Source organism: Acomys russatus, chromosome 28, assembly GCF_903995435.1.
Source record: "Acomys russatus chromosome 28, mAcoRus1.1, whole genome shotgun sequence".
NCBI lineage: Eukaryota > Metazoa > Chordata > Mammalia > Rodentia > Muridae > Acomys > Acomys russatus.
In genome coordinates, this window is record NC_067164.1 from 14,854,769 (window position 1) to 14,877,300 (window position 22,532).

Genomic DNA, 22,532 nt, shown 5'->3' on the forward strand with positions numbered 1-22,532 from the left:
AGTCAGCTTGAAACACACTCATTCTATTACTATTTAAGATATGGATTTCAGTCACAGACAGCAGCAACACTGACAGGCTGATTCCATTGTATTCCCATGATGTCTATGTGTTAATTGTTGGCATTGCCTTCTTCAGACACCAAGCGTTATTGCTGGGACAAATTCAGGCCAGTGTGGGTTTAGGGGTGCCTCCTTGAGTCTTGAGCAGCAGAGACAACGAGGCAGACCTTGGCAACATTGCTGTTTAATATACGAGTTGGTACAGACTGCTCTTTGTGGTGGGCACTTTCATGGTGCTGGAGTCCAGGTAAGGATGCTGAATTCGGGGCTAATATTTTATTTTGCTTCTTACTTTTATACTCAAAAACAGATTTTTCTCTCATACAATACCTCCTGACAACCGTTTCTCCTCCCTTCACTCCTTCCAAGTCCCCCACCTCTCTTCTTCCTCAGATCCACTCTCCCTCCCTTCAGAAAAGAACAGGCCTCTAAGAGACAACTATGACAAAGCAAGATACAATAAGACAAGACAAAAGGCCTCACATGGAGGCTGGACAAGGCAACCCAATAGCATGAAAAGAGCATCAAGAGCAGGCAAAAGAATCAGGGACACACCTGCTGCCACCGTTAGGAGTCTCCTCCTCCCGCCCCTCAAGCTAACAGCCAGGGGCTAAAGTTCTCTAAGGTGCCTGCGCACTCTTGGTTTGCTGAGGGCAGTGTGGCCTAGCCTCTGGCATGGTGTGGAAGGAGGCTGACTCACATACTTGCTTGTGACCTCTAGGCTAAAAGGCTGAGGCCCCTGAGAGGTCTAAATGGGTCTGGGCATACCTTAATAAAAATGTTGGGGCTGCAGAGATGGCTCAGTGGTTAACAGCACCGCCTGCTCTTCCAGAGGTCCTGAGTTCAATTCCTATCAACCACATGGTGGCTCACAACCATCTATAATATAATCTGATACCCTCTTCTGCAGATAGAGCACTCATATGCACTAAATAAAAATAAATAAATCTTTAAAAAAAAATAAAAATGTTTATACAGTTGGCAAGACTGCGGAGAGTAAAGGAGGCTATCAGCCTGAGGATGTCACTGTTCTTGAGACCTGCAGTGGCCTTCTGGTTTTTCAGGGGCACTTACCAAAGTTCTCCATGTATGCCAGTATTTTTTGTTTTGTTTTGTTTTTTTTTTTAAAGGCATTTTGACTGGAATGAGATGGGATGCCAAGAGTAGTTTGATTTTGATTTTTCTTAATGGCTAATGAACAATACTGCTTTCTTCCATGTATTAGTCATTTGTTCTGCATTTGAAAAATGTCCAGTTCATTTGTGTATTTATTGATTGGATTGCTTGTTCACTTAGTGTACAGTTTTTTTTTTTTGAGTTCTTTATATATGCTGGATATAAATTTCCTGTGGAATAAATAGTTGGCAAATGTTTTCTCTCATCCTCTAGGCTGCCCTGCTTGTCACCCTATTTTTTTTTTTTTTTAAGTGTACAAGCCTCTTAGCCACTTACTTTTCATTTGTATTTTGAGGCAAGATCTTACTGTGCAGCCAAGGCTGGTATCAAATTCAAAACCTTGTTCTTTTAGCCTCACAAACGGTTGCTGGGTTTGCAGACGTGTACAGAAGACTTTAATTTGATACAGTCTCATCTGTCAATTCTTATTATTATCCCTGAGCCAACCACTATAAAATCAATATGGAGATTCCTTAAAAAAATAGACCTATTACCTGATACAGCTCTATCTCTTCTGGGAATACACCCTAAAGCATCAAAGCCAGCTTCCTTCTGAGACACCTGTGTGCCCATATTTACCGCTACACTATTTAAAATGCTCCGTACAGACTCGGCCTAGGTGGTTATCGACAGATGAACGGATAAAGAAAATGTGACATGTATACACAACGTAGTTGCATTCAGCCATAACAAAAACAAAACGACATTAGTTATAGGAGTAAAAGTGGAGCTGAAGATCTTGTTTAGTGAAACCTGCCAGACACAAGAGAGGAGAATCTTATGCCTCTGCGCATGTGCAGAACTAGGGGCGGGGAAAGGACATGGAAGAGGAGACTCTTACAGTTCTGCGCATGTGCAGAACTAGGGGTGGGGAATAGACATGAGAGCAAAAGAGGGACTATTAGTGATGTGGAGGGGAGAAGGCGAAGGGAGAAGGGGATTAAAAAAGACAAAAGAAGGGATGAATACTCTCAAAGGACAGCCTATGCATGTATAGAAATGGTGCCGCGAAGCTTGTATACACAAAGGTAAAGAATACACACAATGACATGGATATATGAGAAGTAAAGTGGGTTTCTCTAAGGATGGAATTAGATAGCAAAGTTTTACTTTGTTTGGTGCTTGTCACAGAACTCGGTGGCAAGTATTTAAAACATGACTGCATCAATAAATAACGAGAAGATCTTAGGTGAAGGACACAGCGCTGTTACTCAGATAAATAGACATATTATTAAACCAACTCCTAATGACATGGCTATACCTGTGCGTGACTGAATCTGTCAGCTCTCATCAGAGAAGCTTCTATTTGAAGTAGGTGGTAAATAACACAGAGACACACAACTGTTCAAAGTGTGGAGAGTAAGAGACAGAGGAATGCTCAGCCCCGACTGGAACAGGGACACGGCACAACCCTCCAAGGGCTCAGGGATTGTTATAGAAGAGGGGTTGGATGAAGCAGTGTCTCTCGGAGACAGCAGGACACCTGGACATATAGACTCACAGTGAGTGTGGCAGCGTGCCCAGGACCCGTGCAAGCCTAACTCAGACCACGTCCCAGTGTGGAGAGGGGATTAGGGCTTGAAGTTGTACCCCTAGCCTTACCTGAGCCATTGGAAATTGTCAGATGCTGGGAGGGGGAGGGCCAGGTTTAAAAACTTTTTAAAAGAGTTTTGTACCTGCTGATTGAACTCCACTGTGGTGGAAGGCCACTCATCTAAGAGTAGTTGGTAACCCGTATTGGCCTTGATGGGAAAAAAAAAAAAAAAAAGGAAAAAGAAAAAGAAAAAGACAAACAGTTGGGTAGTAGGGAAGTGGGTGGACTTGAGGAGAGTCGGGTAGATGGAGTGAATGTTATTAAAACATGTAATTGAAAATAAGGTATTGAGGAGAAGTACTTCTTCCAGAAGTGAGCAGATGGCATGCCACACCATATAAACAAAACGGTAGAAAACATCTTGAGAGCCAAGAGGTACCCTTACTCAATCTTCTAGCCCTCTTGTCTCTACTTTATAGGTACCCAGCTGAGGTAAATTTACATGCCTTGGTCAATACTACAGTGGGGGAGAGGGAATAAGAGCAAAGGATAGGCATCTGTGTGTACAAAAATGCCGTAACAAAACCCCACTATTTCATATGCTAAGAAGTTTAATATTAAACTGGTTAAAATGGTGAACACCTTGAATGTTCTTAATATACACTCGTGGATTGTTCCTGGTATTAAAACCCTTCAGTTAGAGTCTTCAGCACTATATAAGCCAGTCGGACAAAGTGTGACAGTGCCCAGGTTGAAGTAATGCATGTATAATGCTTAACACATTGCCTGGACCAAGTGAGAACTTAAGCAAATGCCAGCAGCCTCATCCTTGCCAGGTGGGTGGTAGTTCAGGCTGGAAGACGTGAACTGTATGGCTGCCATATTGGTGAGAGAGGGGGAGGGGAAGCACTTTTGCTGATGTCAGTTCTCTGTGTCAGAGGTGACCAGGGCAGAAGCCATACCAGATCAGGTGCCATGTGGCTGACTCTCAGCCTTGTGTCCTAAAAAAAAAAAATTCCTGCTTTTGAATTCTTACCCACCTGCCATCTTGAAACTAATCTGAGATTAATATGTGGTAATCTAAAGTAAATGTGTATAGAATCATAGACTGAATATGAGTGTCAGCGTGATCTATTTGTGGCATTTACTTATTGGTGCTGCCTGTGGACTACATACCATAGATAATTCACCACCGACCAAGTTGAAGTGTCTAGAGCTCAAGGTTTATTTCAACATTTCAAGTCACAGTCCTATTTGCAAATAGCTGCCATCTTGCTTCATTCTAGTCTTATCTGTACACATTATGGGATTTTAATTTGTGTAGTTGTAGGTCTGAGGAGTGAGGCTGAGCTTTCTGGTGGCATCTTATGCGGCTTCTGGGTATCTGAGCAGTATATACCATGCAAAGCTAGGGAAGGCAGGGAAGAGGGGCTAAGGAGGTGTGTGTGTGTGTGTGTGTGTGTGTGTGTGTGAGACACTCTGGACCAGCCCCCTCTTCTGTGTTGAATACGTTATACTCAACCCAGAGGATTCTTTTTTTTTGTTTTTGTTTTTTTTCGAGACAGGGTTTCTCTGTGTAGCCTTGGCTGTTCTGGATTCACTTTGTAGACCAGGCTGACTTTGAACTCACAGAGATCTGCCTGCCTCTACCTCCTGAGTGCTGGGATTAAAGGTGTGCGCCACCAAGCCTGGCTCCCAGAAGATTCTTCTAAAGAAGAACCATTGCATGGTATTCAAGAGGAGGAAGGTGCCAAATTATTTTTTTTATGAATGATTGGGTTGGAAGAGAATGCTCTAGAAGCCAATGACACAAATTGGAAACCACTAGTGAGAGCAGATGGGAAGCCAGCCATCCATTCTTGCTTTTAAAACCAGCATCATAGAGAGCGCTCTTGGCTGGTAGATGCTTCTTAACATGACTGGTTTGCAGCTGTGTCTGTCTGTTTTCCCATCATTATATGGGGGAGCTTCCTTTCCCCCTTTTTCGTTTTCTTTCCTTTATTGGCTGCTGGCTGGGGTCTAGTTGTCTGGAGAACTGCTAGTGAAAAGGACAAAGGGACAGTAAAGGGACATGCCCACTGCTGCCCTTGGCCCTGACTTCTCTCATGGAGCAATACTAGCTGTGTTGCCTTGCCCATCTCCTGTCTTCTGGCCTTTCTGCTTTTACACCAAACTCCTCAAAAGAGGGAAAGTTGAAAGGTAAGAGTCTGGGAGGAAGGCTCGCTTCCGTGTAACAGGAAAAATCTTAAGAAGACATTTAAAGGGGGCTGGCGAGATGGCTCAGAGGTTAAGAGCACTGGATGCTTTTCCAAAAGTCCTGAGTTCAATTCCCAGCGACCACACGGTGGCTCACAACCATCTATAATGAGATCTGGGGCCCTCTTCTGCTGTGCAGGTGTGTATGCAGGCAGAACACTGTATACATAATAAATAAATAAATAAATAAATCTTTAAAAAGAAAACAAGAAGACATTTAAAGAGCAGGTGCTTCAGGCAACATGAAGTTGTTGTGGGAAACCCAGGAAGGCCATTAGTCATTCAGTAGTGTGCAACCATGATTATAAACCATGATTGTGCAACCATGATTGTCAGAGGGGAGTGTCCTCAGCACCAGGCCATCAGCCTTGGGTTAGCATGGTGTGCCCTTCCCAGCAGTCTCTTTGTTAGCATGCCATGGCCTTGCAGCAAACTCTCCCTTCTTTTGGACCCCAGTGACTTCTTTATCCCCAGAGTCCATCGGTGCCTCTTGACACTTCAGGCTCTGCCTGTTGTTACACAGTCTGTGCCAGGCAGCCCGAGCTCAGATGGCAACCTGGGCACAGAGCATGGGAGGCCCTGCCCCAACAAGGAGAAGGTTCGAGAGGAGAGTTCAAAGGCACATATTGGAACCAGCTCAGATTCTCACTAGCTCTCCCCTGGGACCGAATTCCAGCCTTTGGGTTTGTAGGATTATTCAGATCTTAGTATCTTGTCTGGTCCCTACACATATTTAGTGTCGATGCGGCGAGATGAATTGGATTTGGTTACTTCAGAGACTTATTTAAAACCCTAAACCAGTGTGAACTGTTTCAGGCTTGTCGGCAGGAGATGCTGAAGTGAGAGTTAGTTCGCTGTCCCAAAGACAGAGTTGCTAAAGGAGTTAATGCTCAGGTCTGCCTGATTCTGTCTGTACCTGACCACCATGGAAAATAGTATTTCCAGAATGGTAAGTGAGTACTTTTTGATGGAAATCTTGAGTCAGCTGTAGATTTGAAGGCATCATTTAGAAATAATAGAGAAATGACTTTTGGGGAGCAACCCCACACTTGGGCCAGTTTTACTCTGTGCTAATTAGCATTTTATAAGGTATCGCGGAACTCTTCAGATCTACGCTGTCTTCTCCCCTCTCTCTACACATTCTATATGGTCCACCTGTGTACAGGTCCATGTGTTGCCACCAGGGTGATCAGATGTGGAGTTAAGCTGGTACCACATCCATCTTTACCTGGCTTGTTTGTAGCTGCCAACACTCCCATCTCTAACCCCTGGAGACTTCAGATCTGTCCTTCATATGTAAAACTTGCCATTTCAGAAATCTTACGTGACTGATTTATACAACATGTAGCCTTTGGGGCTGGCTCTTGGTCTTAACGTAAACTCCTAAAGACACATCATCTTATCGTGTGAGTCGGTGGCTTATCCTCACTTACTGCTTGCTAAGCCATAGTCCGTGATAGGATAGACTGTAGCTTGCTTTCTTTCTTTCTTTCTTTTAAACCATCACCATTTACCTATAGAAAGTCACTTGGCCCAGTTCTAGCTTTTAGCCAATACGAATAAAGCTGCCACAGACACTCATGTACAGGTCTTAGTGTGAACATAAATGATCATTTCTCTGGGAAAAGTGCCTAAGAGTACAGAGAAACTTTGAAGGCAGTCCATAATGTCTAGAATTATGTGTAGCACGAACCTGCCCTGGTTCTGGTTTCAGGTGGGGCCGCATCTCCCTGGCTCTTGGCCTGTGTCAATGACCGATTGATTAGGGACCTCCTGAAGTGGGAGTGAGGGTCACTCTGCCACGTGGCCTGCTGATCTGTGGGAGGCCCGGCTATGATCAACTGTGCTTGTCAGTTTTGCTGTGCTGATGGCTCTCTCTCTCTCTCTCTCCTAAGACATCAGTCTGTCCAGAGTTTCGGCACTGTGCATGGTTAAGCCAGTGACTGCGTTCTTCTCACTTCCTGTGGGGGCTGCAAGGCCCTCCCTCAGGGACTTGTGTGAACTTTTGAAGGGAATGCTTACCACTTTCCCTTGTCCTCCTGTTGCAGTCGGCTGCAGTGAACACATGTTGCCAAGAGATGGCAGTGCACTTTGCCGTGCTGAGCCGGCTTTGCCACCTATGACTCTCACGGTTGTGTGTTGCTCTTTACGGTCCCGTTACAGATAGGGATAACGCGTTTTGCAAAGCAACAAAGGTTCCAATAAAATGCTTTAAAAAAACAAAATGGTTAAAAAAACTCAAAAGAAAACATTACGTTTTCAGAGAGCTGCTGGTCAGAGTGATTTTTTCACCTCTTACAAGTGATGTGGACACAGGGAACAGCTCAGGAATGCATGTACCTTTTAGTCCATAACTAAAAATCCCTGGCAACACTGTGTGCATAATTATCATAACAGTATTTGCTAATATGAAAATCGTCACTCTCAGTATTTTTCCACTCCCTATACATGTCTGTGCCTCAGGGCATGTGAGCACAGAACTGTTTAGCATTTGCTGTGGACAAAAAAGCTTTTATAAAATGAGAGGTGATGGGGTTCATTAGATGTCATAAACAGACCAAGCTGGCGAGGACAGAATAGAGTATTTAAATACTAGGTTAACTAATAAAATTGAAGCTGCGTGCACAAAGTGAACCGGTGATGTCAAACTCTAGTTTGGACATGTTGACAGCTGGAGTCATCTTGCTCCCTGCTGCCACCTCTGGGAGCAGTCAAAAGTCCCTGACACTGCCTATCTCTGAGCACCCTGGCTCAGGCTGTGGAAGAGATGGGCTGGTTCTGGTTTCTGACTGCAAGCTCTAGCCTGGTCCCTCTACCACCACGGACAGCATGCTGAGCTTAACATGTTCGTCCCGCATGATAGATGCCACGATCTGAGAACACACAGCAGATTTACCATCCTGGGGTGACAAGGAAACAGGTGGCTCCAACTCAGGCAGCAGCCTTTTTGCTAGTGCACCCCTTGGCAAAAAGCCCCAGGCGAAGAGAGAAACTGTGCTGCATGAAGTTCTAACTCTGAAACCAGATGCTGTTACCATAGAGACAAGTGAACTGCTACTGTGGGAGGCATGATGGGGGAAGGATGGAGGCAGGAGGGCAAGTGAGGCGAAGCTAAAGGCTAGCGTAGCCGAAGACCTTCAACCTTTAACGGCACTGTGACCAGCAGGCTGGTGTTCTTGAAACTTGTGTGCTGGCGGCCTGCCACTTGCTGACTGGCCGAGTGGCAGCTGCTTGCTCGTTGAGTACTAGTTGGTGAGCACGTTGGCAGTTGGCGCAGGCTCAGGGGAGGGTGGGATCTCAGAGGGCTGGAATGCGGACGGGTGCTCTGGGCCCAGTGGCTGACAGTTTTGCACAAATGTTTCTCGTGCCGGACTTAAGTCACCCTCACAGGCCTGCTCAGTGATTAGGGCCGGCTGGTGAGAGCCTGCCCATTTGGCAGACGGGCTGACATGTGTTCCAGTTAAATCATTTTGCTATCCCAGAATAATGCAGAATTAGAAAACCCCCACCGTGGGTCTGGACTTGTGTAGAAGGAGTGTAACTTCTCTGATCAGAGGCCAGGTGGAGGAAGGCAGCATTGATTCAAAGTGGATTTTACACTGACTGGTGTGACTCTTATCCCCTTACCCCTGTTGCTGGTCAGGTGCTTCCAAGTCTGGTTTGAATTTTGCCTCCTGCCAGGGATGTGAACAACCACCCAAGCTGTGTGGAAGCACACTTCCTGCTCTGCTTTCAGCAAGTGCAGAACACGTGCGAAGGACATTTTAAAGGGCAGATTTGGGGGTCCTGATTAGGGGACTGGATGAGTTAATTTCTTCCTGCTGATTTATAGAGGGGGAAAAATGATCAGGTCAGCCACTTTACATGATATCTCTGTCTTGCTAATAATAGCCAGCAACTGCTAAGAGGATGCAAGGCTCAATAACTGATGTCTGTCATGTAAAGGTGGATTTCTCAGGTCTGTGCAGAAAGCCAAGTGCACCAGAGTGGTCTTGCTCTTGAGGAAGAGTAAGGGCCACTGGGCTTGGTGTTTTCACTTTGTTTCACTTGCTCCTTTTCGGCAGGGAAGAGGCCTGTGTGCAGGGACCTTGCATGATCCACCAGAAAGAATGAAGTTCTGATGACTTGCTATGTATAGTCCTGAAAGGAATGTGAAATATGCATCAAAGAGCCAAGGAATGCACCAGACATGACCCCCACTCTCCGCTCTGATGGTGGGGGTGGGTGGTTTTCTCCACTTGGCTGTGAGAGGGCTTGGGGGCTGTGAGAGGGCTTGGGCACCGTGACTTTTCTACCTTCTCTTCCAAACTGCCTTTGGTTTTCTTGCTTCCCATTTTCTGTTGCTTGTGGCATGTAATTTTGGGAAAGGCATAGATTTCTAGGTTAAATGTTTTCTTGAGAAAATACGTCGAGAGACAGCAGAGTATTTTAGGGCCTCCCTGACAGATGAGAGGGTACAACATGATGTCTATGCTTCCTTGTGTTGGATCCTGCATGCTGACTGACCTGGGGTTAGTTCTGAGAAGAAGTGAGGGGCGAGCTGTTTTATTTTCCAGAGGGACTGCATACAGGGTATGTGCAGCGGTGCAGCGCTCAGGGATTTTGCTGTTCTTCTGGGGAGGTTAAGAAAATATTCTCATTGAGCTGTCAGTCTTAATTGGTGTGTACAAATGCTGGGTAGCTGGTGGCTCCTTGCACTTTGGATGGCTCCCTGACCTCCAGGGAAGTTCTAGAAGGTAGATGTGATTGTGTAGCCCTGGTCCCTCGAAGTGTGCAGGGTGCACAGTAGATGCTCAGTGAATATTTACTCTTCTCCTAAGCTGAGGAAGGTAGAGCTGAGAAGAGGGAGCAGGCAGACACCCTCTCAGCTCCCCTCTCCTCCAGCACTTCGCGTGGCCTGTTTCAGCTGCTTCTGTAATGGACAACTGTGTCCTCCTTAGTGCCACACCCAAGGTTAGCTTCCCCATCTCCTTTCTCGGCTTTCAGATGAGATGCTCTCTCTGACTGCCCTGATGTCACTCACGCCCACAATGCACTTACCTCACTCCACTGCCTGACTTGGGGATGTGGGCGGGTTGTAGCAGGTGATCCCAGGTCTACTCCCTTGGACCTGCTCTGCTTTCCTGCAGGATTGCATGCGGTGATAACTTCAGCACCAGCATGGTGCATGGATTTTGCCATATTTAACACCAGCCCTGAGATCCTAGTTCCCAACTCAGGCAGTTGTGATTATGTTAGCAAACACACACACACACACACACACACACACACACACACACACACGATGCCTTCTCCACGCCTTCCCAACAGCCTGTTTCTCATAAAATCTCGTTGGTTCTTATGGCACTTTACAAGTTTCTCTTGTTCCCTGACCATCCGTCCTCCACAGCACAGGTAGAGTGACCCTTTGAAAAGGGGAAAACGGTCCAGGTTTCCAGCTTCCAGTTGCCTTCAGTTCTGTCTCCTCCTGGCTTGCATGACCCGTCTCCCCACCCAGGATCATTTGTACAGTTGACCTCTGTTGCTGTCTAGCCTTGCTGAACTTACGTCTGTTCCTGGACGGTGCTAAAGTTTTCTCCCTGAGGCCTTGGCCCTTGCTATCATTGCCTTTACTTGGAAGGGCTTGGCTGTGCATTCTGACACAGCGACTTTGCCTCTAATCACGTGGCTTCATTAGCACCACCGTGTGCGATGCAGCCCCTTGGCCCGATTCACTCTGCAGAGCTCACGTGGTCTCTAGGTTGCCTTGTCCCTCCATTAGTTGTTAGGTTGTTTTCTTCTAAGGAATCTTTGTCTTACATGTAGATTTGTTCCCTTCTATCTGAATGAAGAGCAACAGGAATATAGAAAGCAGTAATTAAATAGTTGCTGAATCCACGAGTAATGGCTGTATTATTTAATCTTCCTGGGAGCCTACGGCTGGGAGAAGCCGGTAAATGACTTCTTAGCCTTTAAGGAATTCCTTTCCCACTATAATCCTGCCGATGGACCCATATCTTGTTTTATACATTTTTAGCATGAGTGCAGAGAAGAAACATATTCTGGCATGTGTCAGGACAAACCATCAAGTATGTGTGAGACTCACGTCTCTTTTTAAGTGTCCAAACATAATGGATCTCTTCCCATCCAAGTGCTACCCAGGCCCAGTCCTGCTTAGTTGCTGAGACCAGACAAGGCTGGGGGAGTTCAGGGTGGTGTAGCTGTAGATTAGGAATGAGTTTCTTAATGACAAACAAAACAAAACAAACCCCCACAAAAAAATCCCCAAAAGAAAATCCTCCCCCCCCCCTCTGTGTGTTCTCTTTTCCCCCTGCCTTCTACACGCCCCCCCCCCCCCCGTGTGCACCACAGCACAGGTGTGGAGTCAGTTTTCTCTTTATACCAAGTAGGTTCTAGGCAAGAACCCAGGTCATTAAGCTTGGAGGCAAAGCACCTTTACCTGCTGAGATACCTTACCGGCCCAGGAATCACATTTATTAGACAAAGTGACGCGCACTAAGTTTGGTGCTGAATGCATTCAAATTTGATACCTCATTCAAATCTCCAAGCAATCAATGCAGAGTTGATGTTATTGTGTCGAATCCTTGTGAAATAGATAATATTACTCTAATTTTATACAAAGGGGGAAAAATCCCTGCAGCTCGAAAAAGCGAAGCACTTTGCACCAGGAGGCATTAACTACTGAGTAGGCAGCTGAGATTTTTGTTTTTGCTTCTGACCCTTTGTGCAAAGGTGACTGCTTGGTGAGGGAGATGTGCCCCTAAAACAGGAAGGGGAAAAACAGAATTCAGTGCCCCGCTGCCTAGATTACAGCAAATATCTAAAGCAGCAACATACTTGATACAGACAGTATGGAAAACAGACTCAACCATATCTAGAGCTTGGGCACATAATTGGATGCCTAGGATACAGAGTGAACATGTGGTTCTCTGGCAGAGCTCATATATGAGATGACACAGAGCAGCTGTGCCCAGAGAAAGTTCTTTGTTATAAGCCCTGTACTACACAGGCAGCATTGGAGCAGTTCAGGATTTCTTTCTGTTTCCACTATAAATAGAGTTCATGGAAATCTGTATATGAACGTTAATGCAGTGAAAAGAGTCGCAGAGTAAGAGAATAAAGCTTTGCTCATTCTGTAAACCAGAAACATGTTTGGCACCGGGAGACTGAGAAAAAAAAAAAAAAAAAAAAAACCACGCTGTCATTCCCTGGATAGATTCTGAGGTCTTATTTAGCATATGAAATTGCAGAGTAGATCCTATTATGTAAGGAGACCGGAGGACAGCATAACGTGGGTACAAAATGAAGAACTCCATGCCCTCCAGAGAAGAGTTAACAGTGCGGATCGCACACAGAGAGACGCGTGATAAGGCTGTGGGAATGAATGGACGCGTGGCATGTGTACGCGCCCACCGCTGAAGCCCCAGTGCTGGATAATCCTCAGATGTCAGGTTTCCGTAAGGCCAACATGTGACTCAACAACGCTTGCCACTCAACACAGAACACTGGGCTGGTGTTAGGAGGCTGGCTGCAAGCTGGGCTCCCACTGTGCATTAGCCTAACTCCCTGTCGCGCTCTGTGTGTGGGTGGGCGTGCGTGTGCTCGTGTGAGGGTATACATTTTGTGCAGTGGGGGTGTTTAACGAGCTAAGCACCGAAACTGGATTTCCACAAATGATCATCACGAGCACTCCAGACACACCAAACTTCTTCTCTTGGTATTTTTTTTTTTCTCTTTTGTTTTCATCTCTGGTTTTTCCCTTTCTGCAAACTCCCCAAAGGGAGAATCCTGCCCTCCTCCCCGCCCCACCTCAACATCCAGACTAGAAGAACTGGGATTACTTTCTGTTACCTATCCATGTGGCTACCCTCTCAAGGTTAGAACTGAAGCTATGTGGGGCCAGCGCGTTCCCCAGCACCGGATGAGAAGAGCTGCGTGAAGGAGTGACAAAGCCACCAAAGCAAGAGGGACTCTGCCCTGCAAACATGAACAACAGCTTGCAGGTTAACCTGCCCAGGAGCTGGGCTGCTTCAAGTGGCTCACTTCAGGAGAAGTCTGAGCATTCTTTTTTTCTTTTCTATTACTATAGGATGGAGGATGAAGCTGTCCTGGACAGAGGGGCTTCCTTCCTCAAACATGTGTGTGATGAAGAAGAAGTAGAAGGTGAGCCCTTTGCGTCTGGCAAAGTGTGTGTTTGTATCTGTGTCTCTGTGGATAATTCATATGTAATTTCATGCATCTTACATTTTTAAAGTTAAGCACCAGATCTTGCCTGCGGAGTTTCTTTAATCTCTACGGGTTTTGCTGCAATACGGGAAGTAATTTTAAGAACTTCATTGGACCCTCAGAACTGAACTCAGCAGGGTCTTACCTGTTACTTTATTTTTTTTTAAGTGTTATTTTAAAGCAAGTGCTTGTGTTACTTTCCTCATTCACCAGAGATGACTGTTTTACTAGGTAATTCCAGGAAGCTGCCCGATCTATAGAAATGTGGTTGTTTGCACCTTCTACGATTCTTTTTTTTAGCTTACAGGGGCGAAAAAACAGATGTTGCTAAAGAGACAAAATGATAACGGTCGCTGTAGGGAAAACAGGTCTAAGCTGAAGGCAATGAGAACGGTTGTCATGGATGAGTTTTAGTTAAGAAAACACGGGCAAGCATTTTTGATTTGAAAGCTCCTCAGAGCCTCTTTCACTAGTTTTTCCAGTGCCTGTTCAAACCGAGAAAGCATTCCATTTTATCCGTGCCAACACACTTCAGGATGCCTTCCCTTCACTCACCTCCTGCCTTATCAGTAGTGCCAGGGGGATACCCCTTGGTTGGTAGTGAGAAGGCAAGGCTGCATTAGTATTTATTAAAGTAGTAAAGCGAAGGCATCACAAATATAAAGCCTATTTTGGGCATTTAAAGGTATGAGATTCCATATGGCAGTCGGGGTTATAGATAGCACCAAATGGAACATGCAGATGAGCGATGCCATCAGTTCCTCCTGTGAATGTCACTTGAGAGACACTTCTGTGTTTTGGAGGCTGTGGACTGACCGGTCCTTTTGGTTACTGTTCCATGCCTCCCCAAACCTTGGCACAGAGGGTTATGAGGTTGGGGAGAGGAACATGGCTATTGTGTGTTCTGGGGCGATTCTTCAGTCTGATGGAGCACCAGGTAGAGGGTGTTCGTGCTCCTGTGCTACCGGGACCAGCCCCAGGATGGTGATTTGTTTCACCTGCTTTCTTCTGCCCTGTAGTGTGGACGACTGGTGCTCCCTTGGCCCCACCCTCTGGCTCCCCGCCCCCCCCCCCTCACATGCTTAAGCACTTGAGACTAACACAAACTTTATGCCTAAGTTTCTTAGAAAAGTGGAAACTACAGTATTTTCTCTCATATTGTTTTATGGGTTCCTTGCATTTTTTTTTTTTTTTTTTTACAGCATGACTATGGGAAAATGTCAAGTTGGGGAAGGCTAAAGAATAACACTTCCCTTCATTGCTGAAACTTCATTGCAGTCACTGTCATTATCCCAGACTGCAGAAGGCGAGAGAAAGTCATCAAGTTAGAGTATGAGAGATAATGTAGGTTTGATTGAAAATTCTATGGGTTTAGAACAATTTAAAGTGGAAAAAAAAAAAAAAAAAAACCAACCCACCAAAACCAAAACAAAACAAAAACACCTTGGGGGTGGGAATGTACAGTGTGCACACATTCTCCTGTGAGAACAAAGCCCTAACTGAGTTCTCAGGGCATGTTAATCCAGAGTGCTGAAGGTGCCTCAGATCAACAACACAAAACTGCAGTGGGAGACTGTACTCAGGTCCTTAAGGCTTTGGCTAAGAACTGTATTTCCTGAGCGATTTCCCTTGATTTTCAAGCAGAAAATTAATCTATTGATCACAGTATAAATCCTAATGTAAATAGCACATAATTCTGTAACCAGCTTTCTTTGGGAGAGGAACAAAAAGGCAACCAGAGGCTATGGAAATGCCTGTTCAGTGCCAGAAATGTGTTGGTTGAATGGCAAAGAAGCTTTAGCTTTCCCATTCTCATAGGTCATCCACGTAAGAGTTACTCTTTCATGTTGTTGGCCGGTGCCTGATCTGATCCCTTCTATTTGAAGGCAGGTTAAGTTGCCGTTATGAATCTAGGCCATTTAGGAGGGTAGTTGCTTATGGCAGATTCAGTGTAGACTTCCAACAGTGAAGACACTCTAGAAGACAAGTTGGAAGTTATAAACTGGTTCTTTCTCTTTCAATGCCCTTCCATTTGGCCCTCCTGTCTCTCAGCTGGCTTCCTTGAATGGGGTTGGGAGGACTTACATGCAGTGTTATCTCTGAGCCGGGAGTACAGAGAAGTTGAAAATGGACAAAGGTTTGGTGGCGCATCCATGTGTCCTGCGATTGAGTGAGGAAAGGGATGGTGGTTGTCGTGACTTCTGATACAGATGGACTTTTAAATGGGGGATGTGTTTCTCAAGGTTGCGAGTGTGTCTCATATTTGTAATTCCATAAAAAACAAAACAAAACAAAACAGGCATTCCTGATGAGGAGCAGCATGCTACTTCCTGAATAGCTGAATTTCTGGCACAGGTAGGCAGATGAGTTCAAAGGCCAACAAGCTAGAGGGCCCTTCCTGTAAATTATCAATTATGTTTCCTTTGACCCCAGAAGTTAGTTTCCTTCTGAGATGACTGTGATTAAAGTATACTAGGACACACCTTGCAAAAGTAAGTTAGGAGCTTTGCCTTTTAGTAATTTCCATACGTTTTAGTAACTGAGGTCAGTAGCTATAGTTGCTTCGAGAAGTTCATACAGTGAAAATAATTCTTAGAGTCCCCGAGGTGAGATACTTGGCTACAGTTCACTGAAGCCAGAAGAGCTCCACGTTCTCTCCTGGCTTCTTCGACTGGTGTGCTAGGGCTACAGAAACTGGGACTTCAGGCCATGCCCCCAGTTTGCCTTGCTCAACTTTACTCTCAGTGGGCGGCATAACACTTAATATCCACCTCCTAAAAATCTCAGTAGAAACCCATTATCTGCGAAACGCCGAGAACAGGGTGAGTCAGGACAAGGAGTCATCTTTTGTTTAAATAATGAACTTATCTGTGCTGCATATATTTAAAGACTTAAGCCTTGTTGTCATAAAATTTCCCTCATGTGTTAATGGCTTAGATACAGCATCCTGAAAAGGAAGCCAAGTGCCAATTTTAATCTTGACAATAGATGGAAGTTTTTTAGAGCCGTTCTTTCTCTGGTTACCTTACTTTGCGTGTGGCTTTGCAGTGAATATTGAACCTCAACTATGTCAACTTGTGGAAAGAGTTCAGACATGAAGATCTGCTTTGAACCCAAAGGCCTAAGCTTGTCTGTCCATGGGCTCTGATGTATAGAGCTTGTCAGTAGATGATAAGCTGGTGCTGCTCGAACAACCTAGACCACAAGAAACAACTACTTGGATTTGATTTCAAACGTAGGGGAAATTGCCAGGTTTTGTGGGTTAAATCAAGCATGACATAACTTTTTTTTTTCCAGATGGAAGGAAGTAGTATGGCTTTAAAAAAAAAAAAAAAAAGGTCGTCTTGGAGATGGGTATAGTGGTGTATTGTCTGTGATTCTAGTGCTTGAGAAGTGGGGGAGGGGCGTGGAGGCAGGGGATGAGGACCTCAAGGGCAGCCTGAAGACCGTGTCTCAAACAGTAAAGTCAGCTTGGATTTTGGATCTGTGTGACATAAACAGATTACTTAATATTCTCATATTTCGCAATAGGGGAAGGAGCAAACTCCACCTCATCCGTTGAGATAAGGCCTTGGCTCTGCTGGCCTAGGTAACTCCCCCGCAGCCTTGGCAGCTCTCACGTCACGAGGAGGGGCCTCTCCTTAACTCTGAGTCCAGCTAGCAGCTCAGGAAACATAAGGAACAGCAGGACAATATGGCCTGCAACGTCTGGTTCTGAAGCTTGCTCAGACCTCTTTCAAAGCCCTTAGGACACACCGAGGTGTTTTCCTGCAGGAAGTGCATTCCCACCTTTCACAGGCAGGAATAATGCTAGAAATTCCACTGTCCCCGGATGGCCAGTCAGAAAGAGTATTGCTGCAAATTCTGGGATTTCTCATGAGGGATTTTTTTTTTTTCATAGGAATACATTTTGGAAGTGTAGGAATTTGGGACAGAGTGCCCAATCCCCAAATATCTGTTGAAACAAAGGGTGCATTGATCAAAGTGTAATATGAAGTAAATAAAGCAAAATTATAGATTCTCATGCCTCTGCTCAAGTGTTTAGCTAATAGTTTGTCCTTAGCACTTCAAGTCAGGTATAATATGGTCTCTGTCATATCCTTGGTACCATGTTTGATTTTTCAAGGATCATTTTCAGTCTTACATTGCTTATCTATCTGGAGTGATAAGAAAAAGTGGCCATGGAACCTTTTCTCTCTAAACCCCTCTTGTTGTTTTGTTCTGTGTTTTGAAAATCGGGAGCCTAAAATGATGAAATGGTGGCTTTTGTCTTTTTGGAGGCCAAGACCTCAACATTTTACAGTCATGAAATCATAATGACTCAAGCTCGGTCTTCACTAGAGGCTGTTGTGATGCTCTGTTGGACCGTTCTGGAGGAAGGTAGTGTTCTAAAGAAAAGAGGTGGGGCCTGGTAGACATTTGCTAATAATTACAGTGGGCAAAAGGATAATTGCAGAGAAGGAGTGAATGAAAACCTATCGGATGGGAAGGGAGGGGCCAGGCCAGGGCTGGGGCTATTCTAAGCTCTGGACCTAAGTGTCCGGTTGCATTGTGCTGACCTCCTCTGTGCTGCTCACTCTAACTTTGCAGAAACAGTGTGTACAGAGGAAACACTCGGGCAAAGCCAGCCCAAGGAAAAGCCTTCTTAACAGAAACAATGCTCCCCCCCCACCACTGGAAAAACCTTAAAGAGACAGAGTGAAGCTTTAAGAGTTATAGCTCAGAGGTTAAGAGCACTGGCTGTTCTTCCAGAGGACCCGAGTTCAATTCCCAGCACCCACATGGCAGCTCACAACTGTCTGTAAGTCCACTTACAGGGGACTCGGAACCCTCACACAGGCACACATTCAGGCAAAACACCAATGCACATAAAATAAAACAAATAATTTTTAAAAAGTTACTACTTGCCTAGCAGCTTGGCCCTGCCCAGTGAGGAAATGTGATGTAGCTTCATGGGGTTTTGAAACAGGAAACAGGCGTCCTACCTTCCCAGAGTTTCCCTTTGGTTGAGAATTCCCTGGTAATGTGTTACACACTAAAACCCCCTTGAAGCCGTTTCCTGCCCTAAGTGTTGACATTCTCTTGTGGCAATAAGCCTCAACAAATTGAGCTTGGTACTTTGTGTTTTGCGAGGATTTGGACACTCTGAAATGACACCCTGGGAACAGTTTTGTCTCAGATGAAGCATTTTCTCTGGTCATGTTAGTCAGGTGTGGTATTTCACGTTTACTTTGGGAGTAGTCTCATACTGTTTCAGTAGAATGGTTAAGCACTAGTGGGAGAGGAGTATTCCAAAGCTGAATCCTGTTACCAAACCATTGCACCAGTGAATTAGTTAGAATTCAGCCAGTTAGAATTCAGACTTTGGGTTTCTTTCTCCATAAAATGGAAACAGTGAATATGCCATTTATAATATAACCGTGATGATTATCTCAAACAGTGCCACCCATATACCTGGCTATAGGAAGAGTAGACTGTGGAGAAGCAGAGTTAGATAAAGAGCTTGTTGCGGAAGTGGGCCGAGTCTGGCTCCTCAGAACCCTGGACTTGGGGTGATGGTGTCTGTAATCAGTCTGTCCCTGCGGGGAGTTTGGACGGGGAAGGAGGAGACTTTTTAGAAGCTCATAGGCCAGCTGGCCTGGCTTACATAGCTGCAAACCTTCCTGTCCCAAACAAGGTAGAAGATGCGAACTAAGCACTTGCATTCCCACGCACGCACGCACGCACGCACGCACGCACGCACGCACGCACGCACGCACGCACGCACATACACACACGTTCTATCATTGCTCTTAAAGTTCCAGATAAGATTGAGCGCAGTCAGCGTGGCCTGGCCGTATACATCGTTCTGAAAATTCTAATTGGCTGCAGTGTTGCTTTGCTTTCTCAATTCATTCCTCCCCACAGCCAGCCTTCACCCTCTCAGCTGGGTTCCCCTACTGCTTTCTCCATTGGAGAGGTCCAGAATGGCCAAGTGAAATTTCCCAAGGAATATTGTCTGTTTCGCTTTGGACTCACTGTTTTCCCTTAAGTTCTGCATGTAAGGCTTAATGTTCATACTTGGACTGTTGATATACCTCGCCCATAGTTTATTAAATTGTCTCATTTTCTAAGAGACTCATATGAAATTATATATGTACGTAGGGTACACTGCTTGCCTGGTGTCAATTAAAGCCTGTAATATTTTTCTCTGGAAAACAGAAGTGTTCTAGTGTTGCAGTGCAGGCTCCTGGGAGTAAGTGAGCAGGACACATAGGTATAGTATATGAACACTCACAAAACTTTCCCTTCCCCTACAGTATAGACTAGAATAATTTTGTGTCCTATGGGCTCTTATGTGATTTAGGTGCCAATTATATGAGGTTATGCAGCAGTATAAAGGTACTATGTATTCTTGCCTGAGATAAATACTTTTCCATTTTTAACCATCGCAAAAAATTTTAATTTGGGGGGCGAGAATTAAAAGCCGGGCCCGATGAGTGTAAGCGAAAGAAGAGTGGACTAAAGGTCATTTGAGGTCCCTTTGTTACTGTCATGGGCTTGCTGCTGAGATTTTGTTTCTATTTTACTTTACTCTTGGGCTAATTCCAAAAGGACAGAGTTGGGAGCCTGCCGTGACATGGGATCATGGGAGATTCTGCACACTGCATTCCCACATCCCTGATTGCCACGTGGGATGGAAGGTGCAGGTAGTGAGGGTGGTGAGTGACACCCATTGAATCAGCAGGGTTGGTGACATAAATAATTCCTTTCTCTGGATAGTGAGAAGGCTTTTAAAGTCTGGTGATTGTTTCACCTTTCACAGGGTTGGAATGCAAAGACACCTGTCCCAAGGTACTCAGTGGCTTCACCTTTAAGACACCATTGATTTTGAAGGAACGCCACAAGACATTATTTTAGTGACTATTTTCAAGGCTGAGTGCTTAGTACCTTTTACCAGGCTGAAACGTCTGGAAATAGAAATAAGGATTAAATTTTATTAATATATTCAATAATCCTTTTGCAGGGGGGGGGCGGTCAGAATTAAGTCATCACCCACCCAAGTCCTCAGCGGACTATTAAAATTTCCCTGAGAAATTCTATTTGTGCCTCAGAATCAGGGAGGTGTCTTTCATGTCCAGTGAGGGCTTTGGTTGAATTCAGTGGGTACATGTGTTTGGCAAATTCGACCAGTGTCTGGTTGTTCAGGGCTTTCCTTGCTTTGATTCAGTCTGTGTTGTGGCTCGGAGGACACGGTGGTGTACAGGAGTCTCTGGACCCGTTTCTATTCCTGGTTACGCACTGTCTTTTGGGTGACAGGAGGCAAGTCATCAGTGCAGATAACGGCTGAGTTCCTTGCTTTCCTACCAGCAATGCTTCACAGACTCTTGGTTAATACTCCTAAAATACTTTGCTATTTGTAGTAAACCACTGTGAATTACTTAATTTGCAATCTCCGTGATTCTTCCACCCCACATTGTTTATCTGTTTTTTTGTGGTACCCAGTGTCTCACCCGTACTTGGCAAACATTCTACCATGGAGTTTCATCCTGGCCTTTTGTGGACTCTTTTATTTTCATATATATATATATATATGCCCTGTCTCCTGGGTATTCTAAAAATAAAAGTAATGACATCTGAAATCTTGAAGATGAACCTTATAATTTTAAGGTATTACCTCCTGCAGATGTAATCCTGGTGTGAAATTTATCTCGCTCAACATGATCTCGCCAGTGGTTGCTATGACTGCAGAACACCCCCAGACTGGAGCTGAAATACTGATATCCAGTATTCAATAAGTTCGTTGATTAATACACATATTAGCTCTCCCTTCTCCGTTGTAACTGAAGAATAAAGCTTCTACCCTTTCAGTCTATTAAAAGGCCAGGAGCAGTTGTATGTATAACCTCAGTACCCTTGAGTGGGAAACGTATTCCTGTTAGCACACAGTTTTTATTCAGCCAAATAACATAGACATTATTTAAGAGCACAGCCTTATTAATATACTAATTTGGAGGTTGTACCATATATGTGGGTGAATTTGTATAAGAAGTGAGGGAATATGGGATCTCAGGGAGTATCTCATGGGATAATCCGGAGACCTAAAGGATGGTAAGGAATTGGCTATAAAAAGGATGAGAGGGGAATCCAGGGCAGGCATGTGTGTAGATTTGGAGTAGAAGCGATAGGCAAATTGGAGAAACAGAAAGTAGGCTGATGTGCCAAATCATGACCAGACAGTGGTGGCCTGAAGTAGGCGAGACCCAGATAATTTGTTGCAATTATCTACTTATTGCATGATTGTATAGGTGTGGACATATTCATGTACGTGCGTTTGCATGTGTGTGCATGTGTGTGCGGAGGCTAGAGGTCAAGTTACTTAGTCCTCTGTTGCTCTCTACCTCGTTTTTGAGGCAGGATCTCTCACTTAATATGGAGTTGAGCGTTTGGCTAGGCTGCCTGGCTTGGGAGCTCTGGGGATCTGTTTGTGTCTCTCCGTGCTGCCCCAAGTGCTGGGGCTATAGGTGCACGCTCCTTGCCTGACCTTTACGTGAATGCTGGCGATCTGAGCTTAGGTCCTCACTCTTGCACAGCAAGACCTTCTACTGCTGAGCTGTCTCCCCAGTTAGTGAAGGCAGAGCCTCAGGCTGGACTGGAATTCATTATATAGCACAAGCTGGCCTCAGACTCACAGGAGTCTTTCTGCTGAAGCTTCTCGAATGCTGGGATTATAGGTATGACCCACAGGCCTGTTTTTGTGACCTTCTGTTCTGCTGAAGATTAGGAATTCTGTTGAACTCGTTAAGAGCAAGTGCAAAGGGCTTTAAGTAAGCAAGTGACAAGTGACACTTTGTAAGAAAGGTTTTTTCTTTGGCTGCTGGGTGGAAAGAAACTCCCCAGGAGGGTGGTAATAGACAGGGGGAGTTGGAGCGAAATGGTCAACTGGGCACAAGAGAGTCGGAGAGGTATGATCTAGATTCCCAGGATTTACAGATAGATGGGAGACCGCCATACTGGATTTTTTTTTTTTTTCTGTGAGCCACTTAAGAGATCATTTGCCATTTTGTAAGATGATTAAAGCTGGGTTAAAGTGGTGGCAATGTTAGAAACTCAGCCATTTCAATCTATTCAGTATCTGAGATATTTATGTAGAGTGGTGACATACATAAGTTGGCTGTGTCAGCTGGAACCAAGACGAAAGAACAGTCACATGACTAGCACAGGCCACAGGGATGATGACACTACTTAATGTAGAAAACTTAAAGTCCTAGGCAAATAAATATCCTGCATATCAGATATT

General features: G+C 45.0%; 1 protein-coding gene across 6 annotated transcripts in view; it reads left to right on the forward strand.

The window, feature by feature from the left end:
* The window catches only part of Slc4a4 (solute carrier family 4 member 4), a 321,412-nt gene that overhangs the window by 33,628 nt on the left and 265,252 nt on the right, over positions 1-22,532 (forward strand). For all 6 annotated transcript variants that reach the window (XM_051170376.1, XM_051170377.1, XM_051170378.1 and 3 more), the window contains one exon: positions 13,116-13,189. In XM_051170376.1, the coding sequence (XP_051026333.1) occupies positions 13,117-13,189 (73 nt within the window). In that variant the 5' untranslated portion in view covers position 13,116. Of the gene's footprint in view, positions 1-13,115; positions 13,190-22,532 lie in introns of those variants that run through there.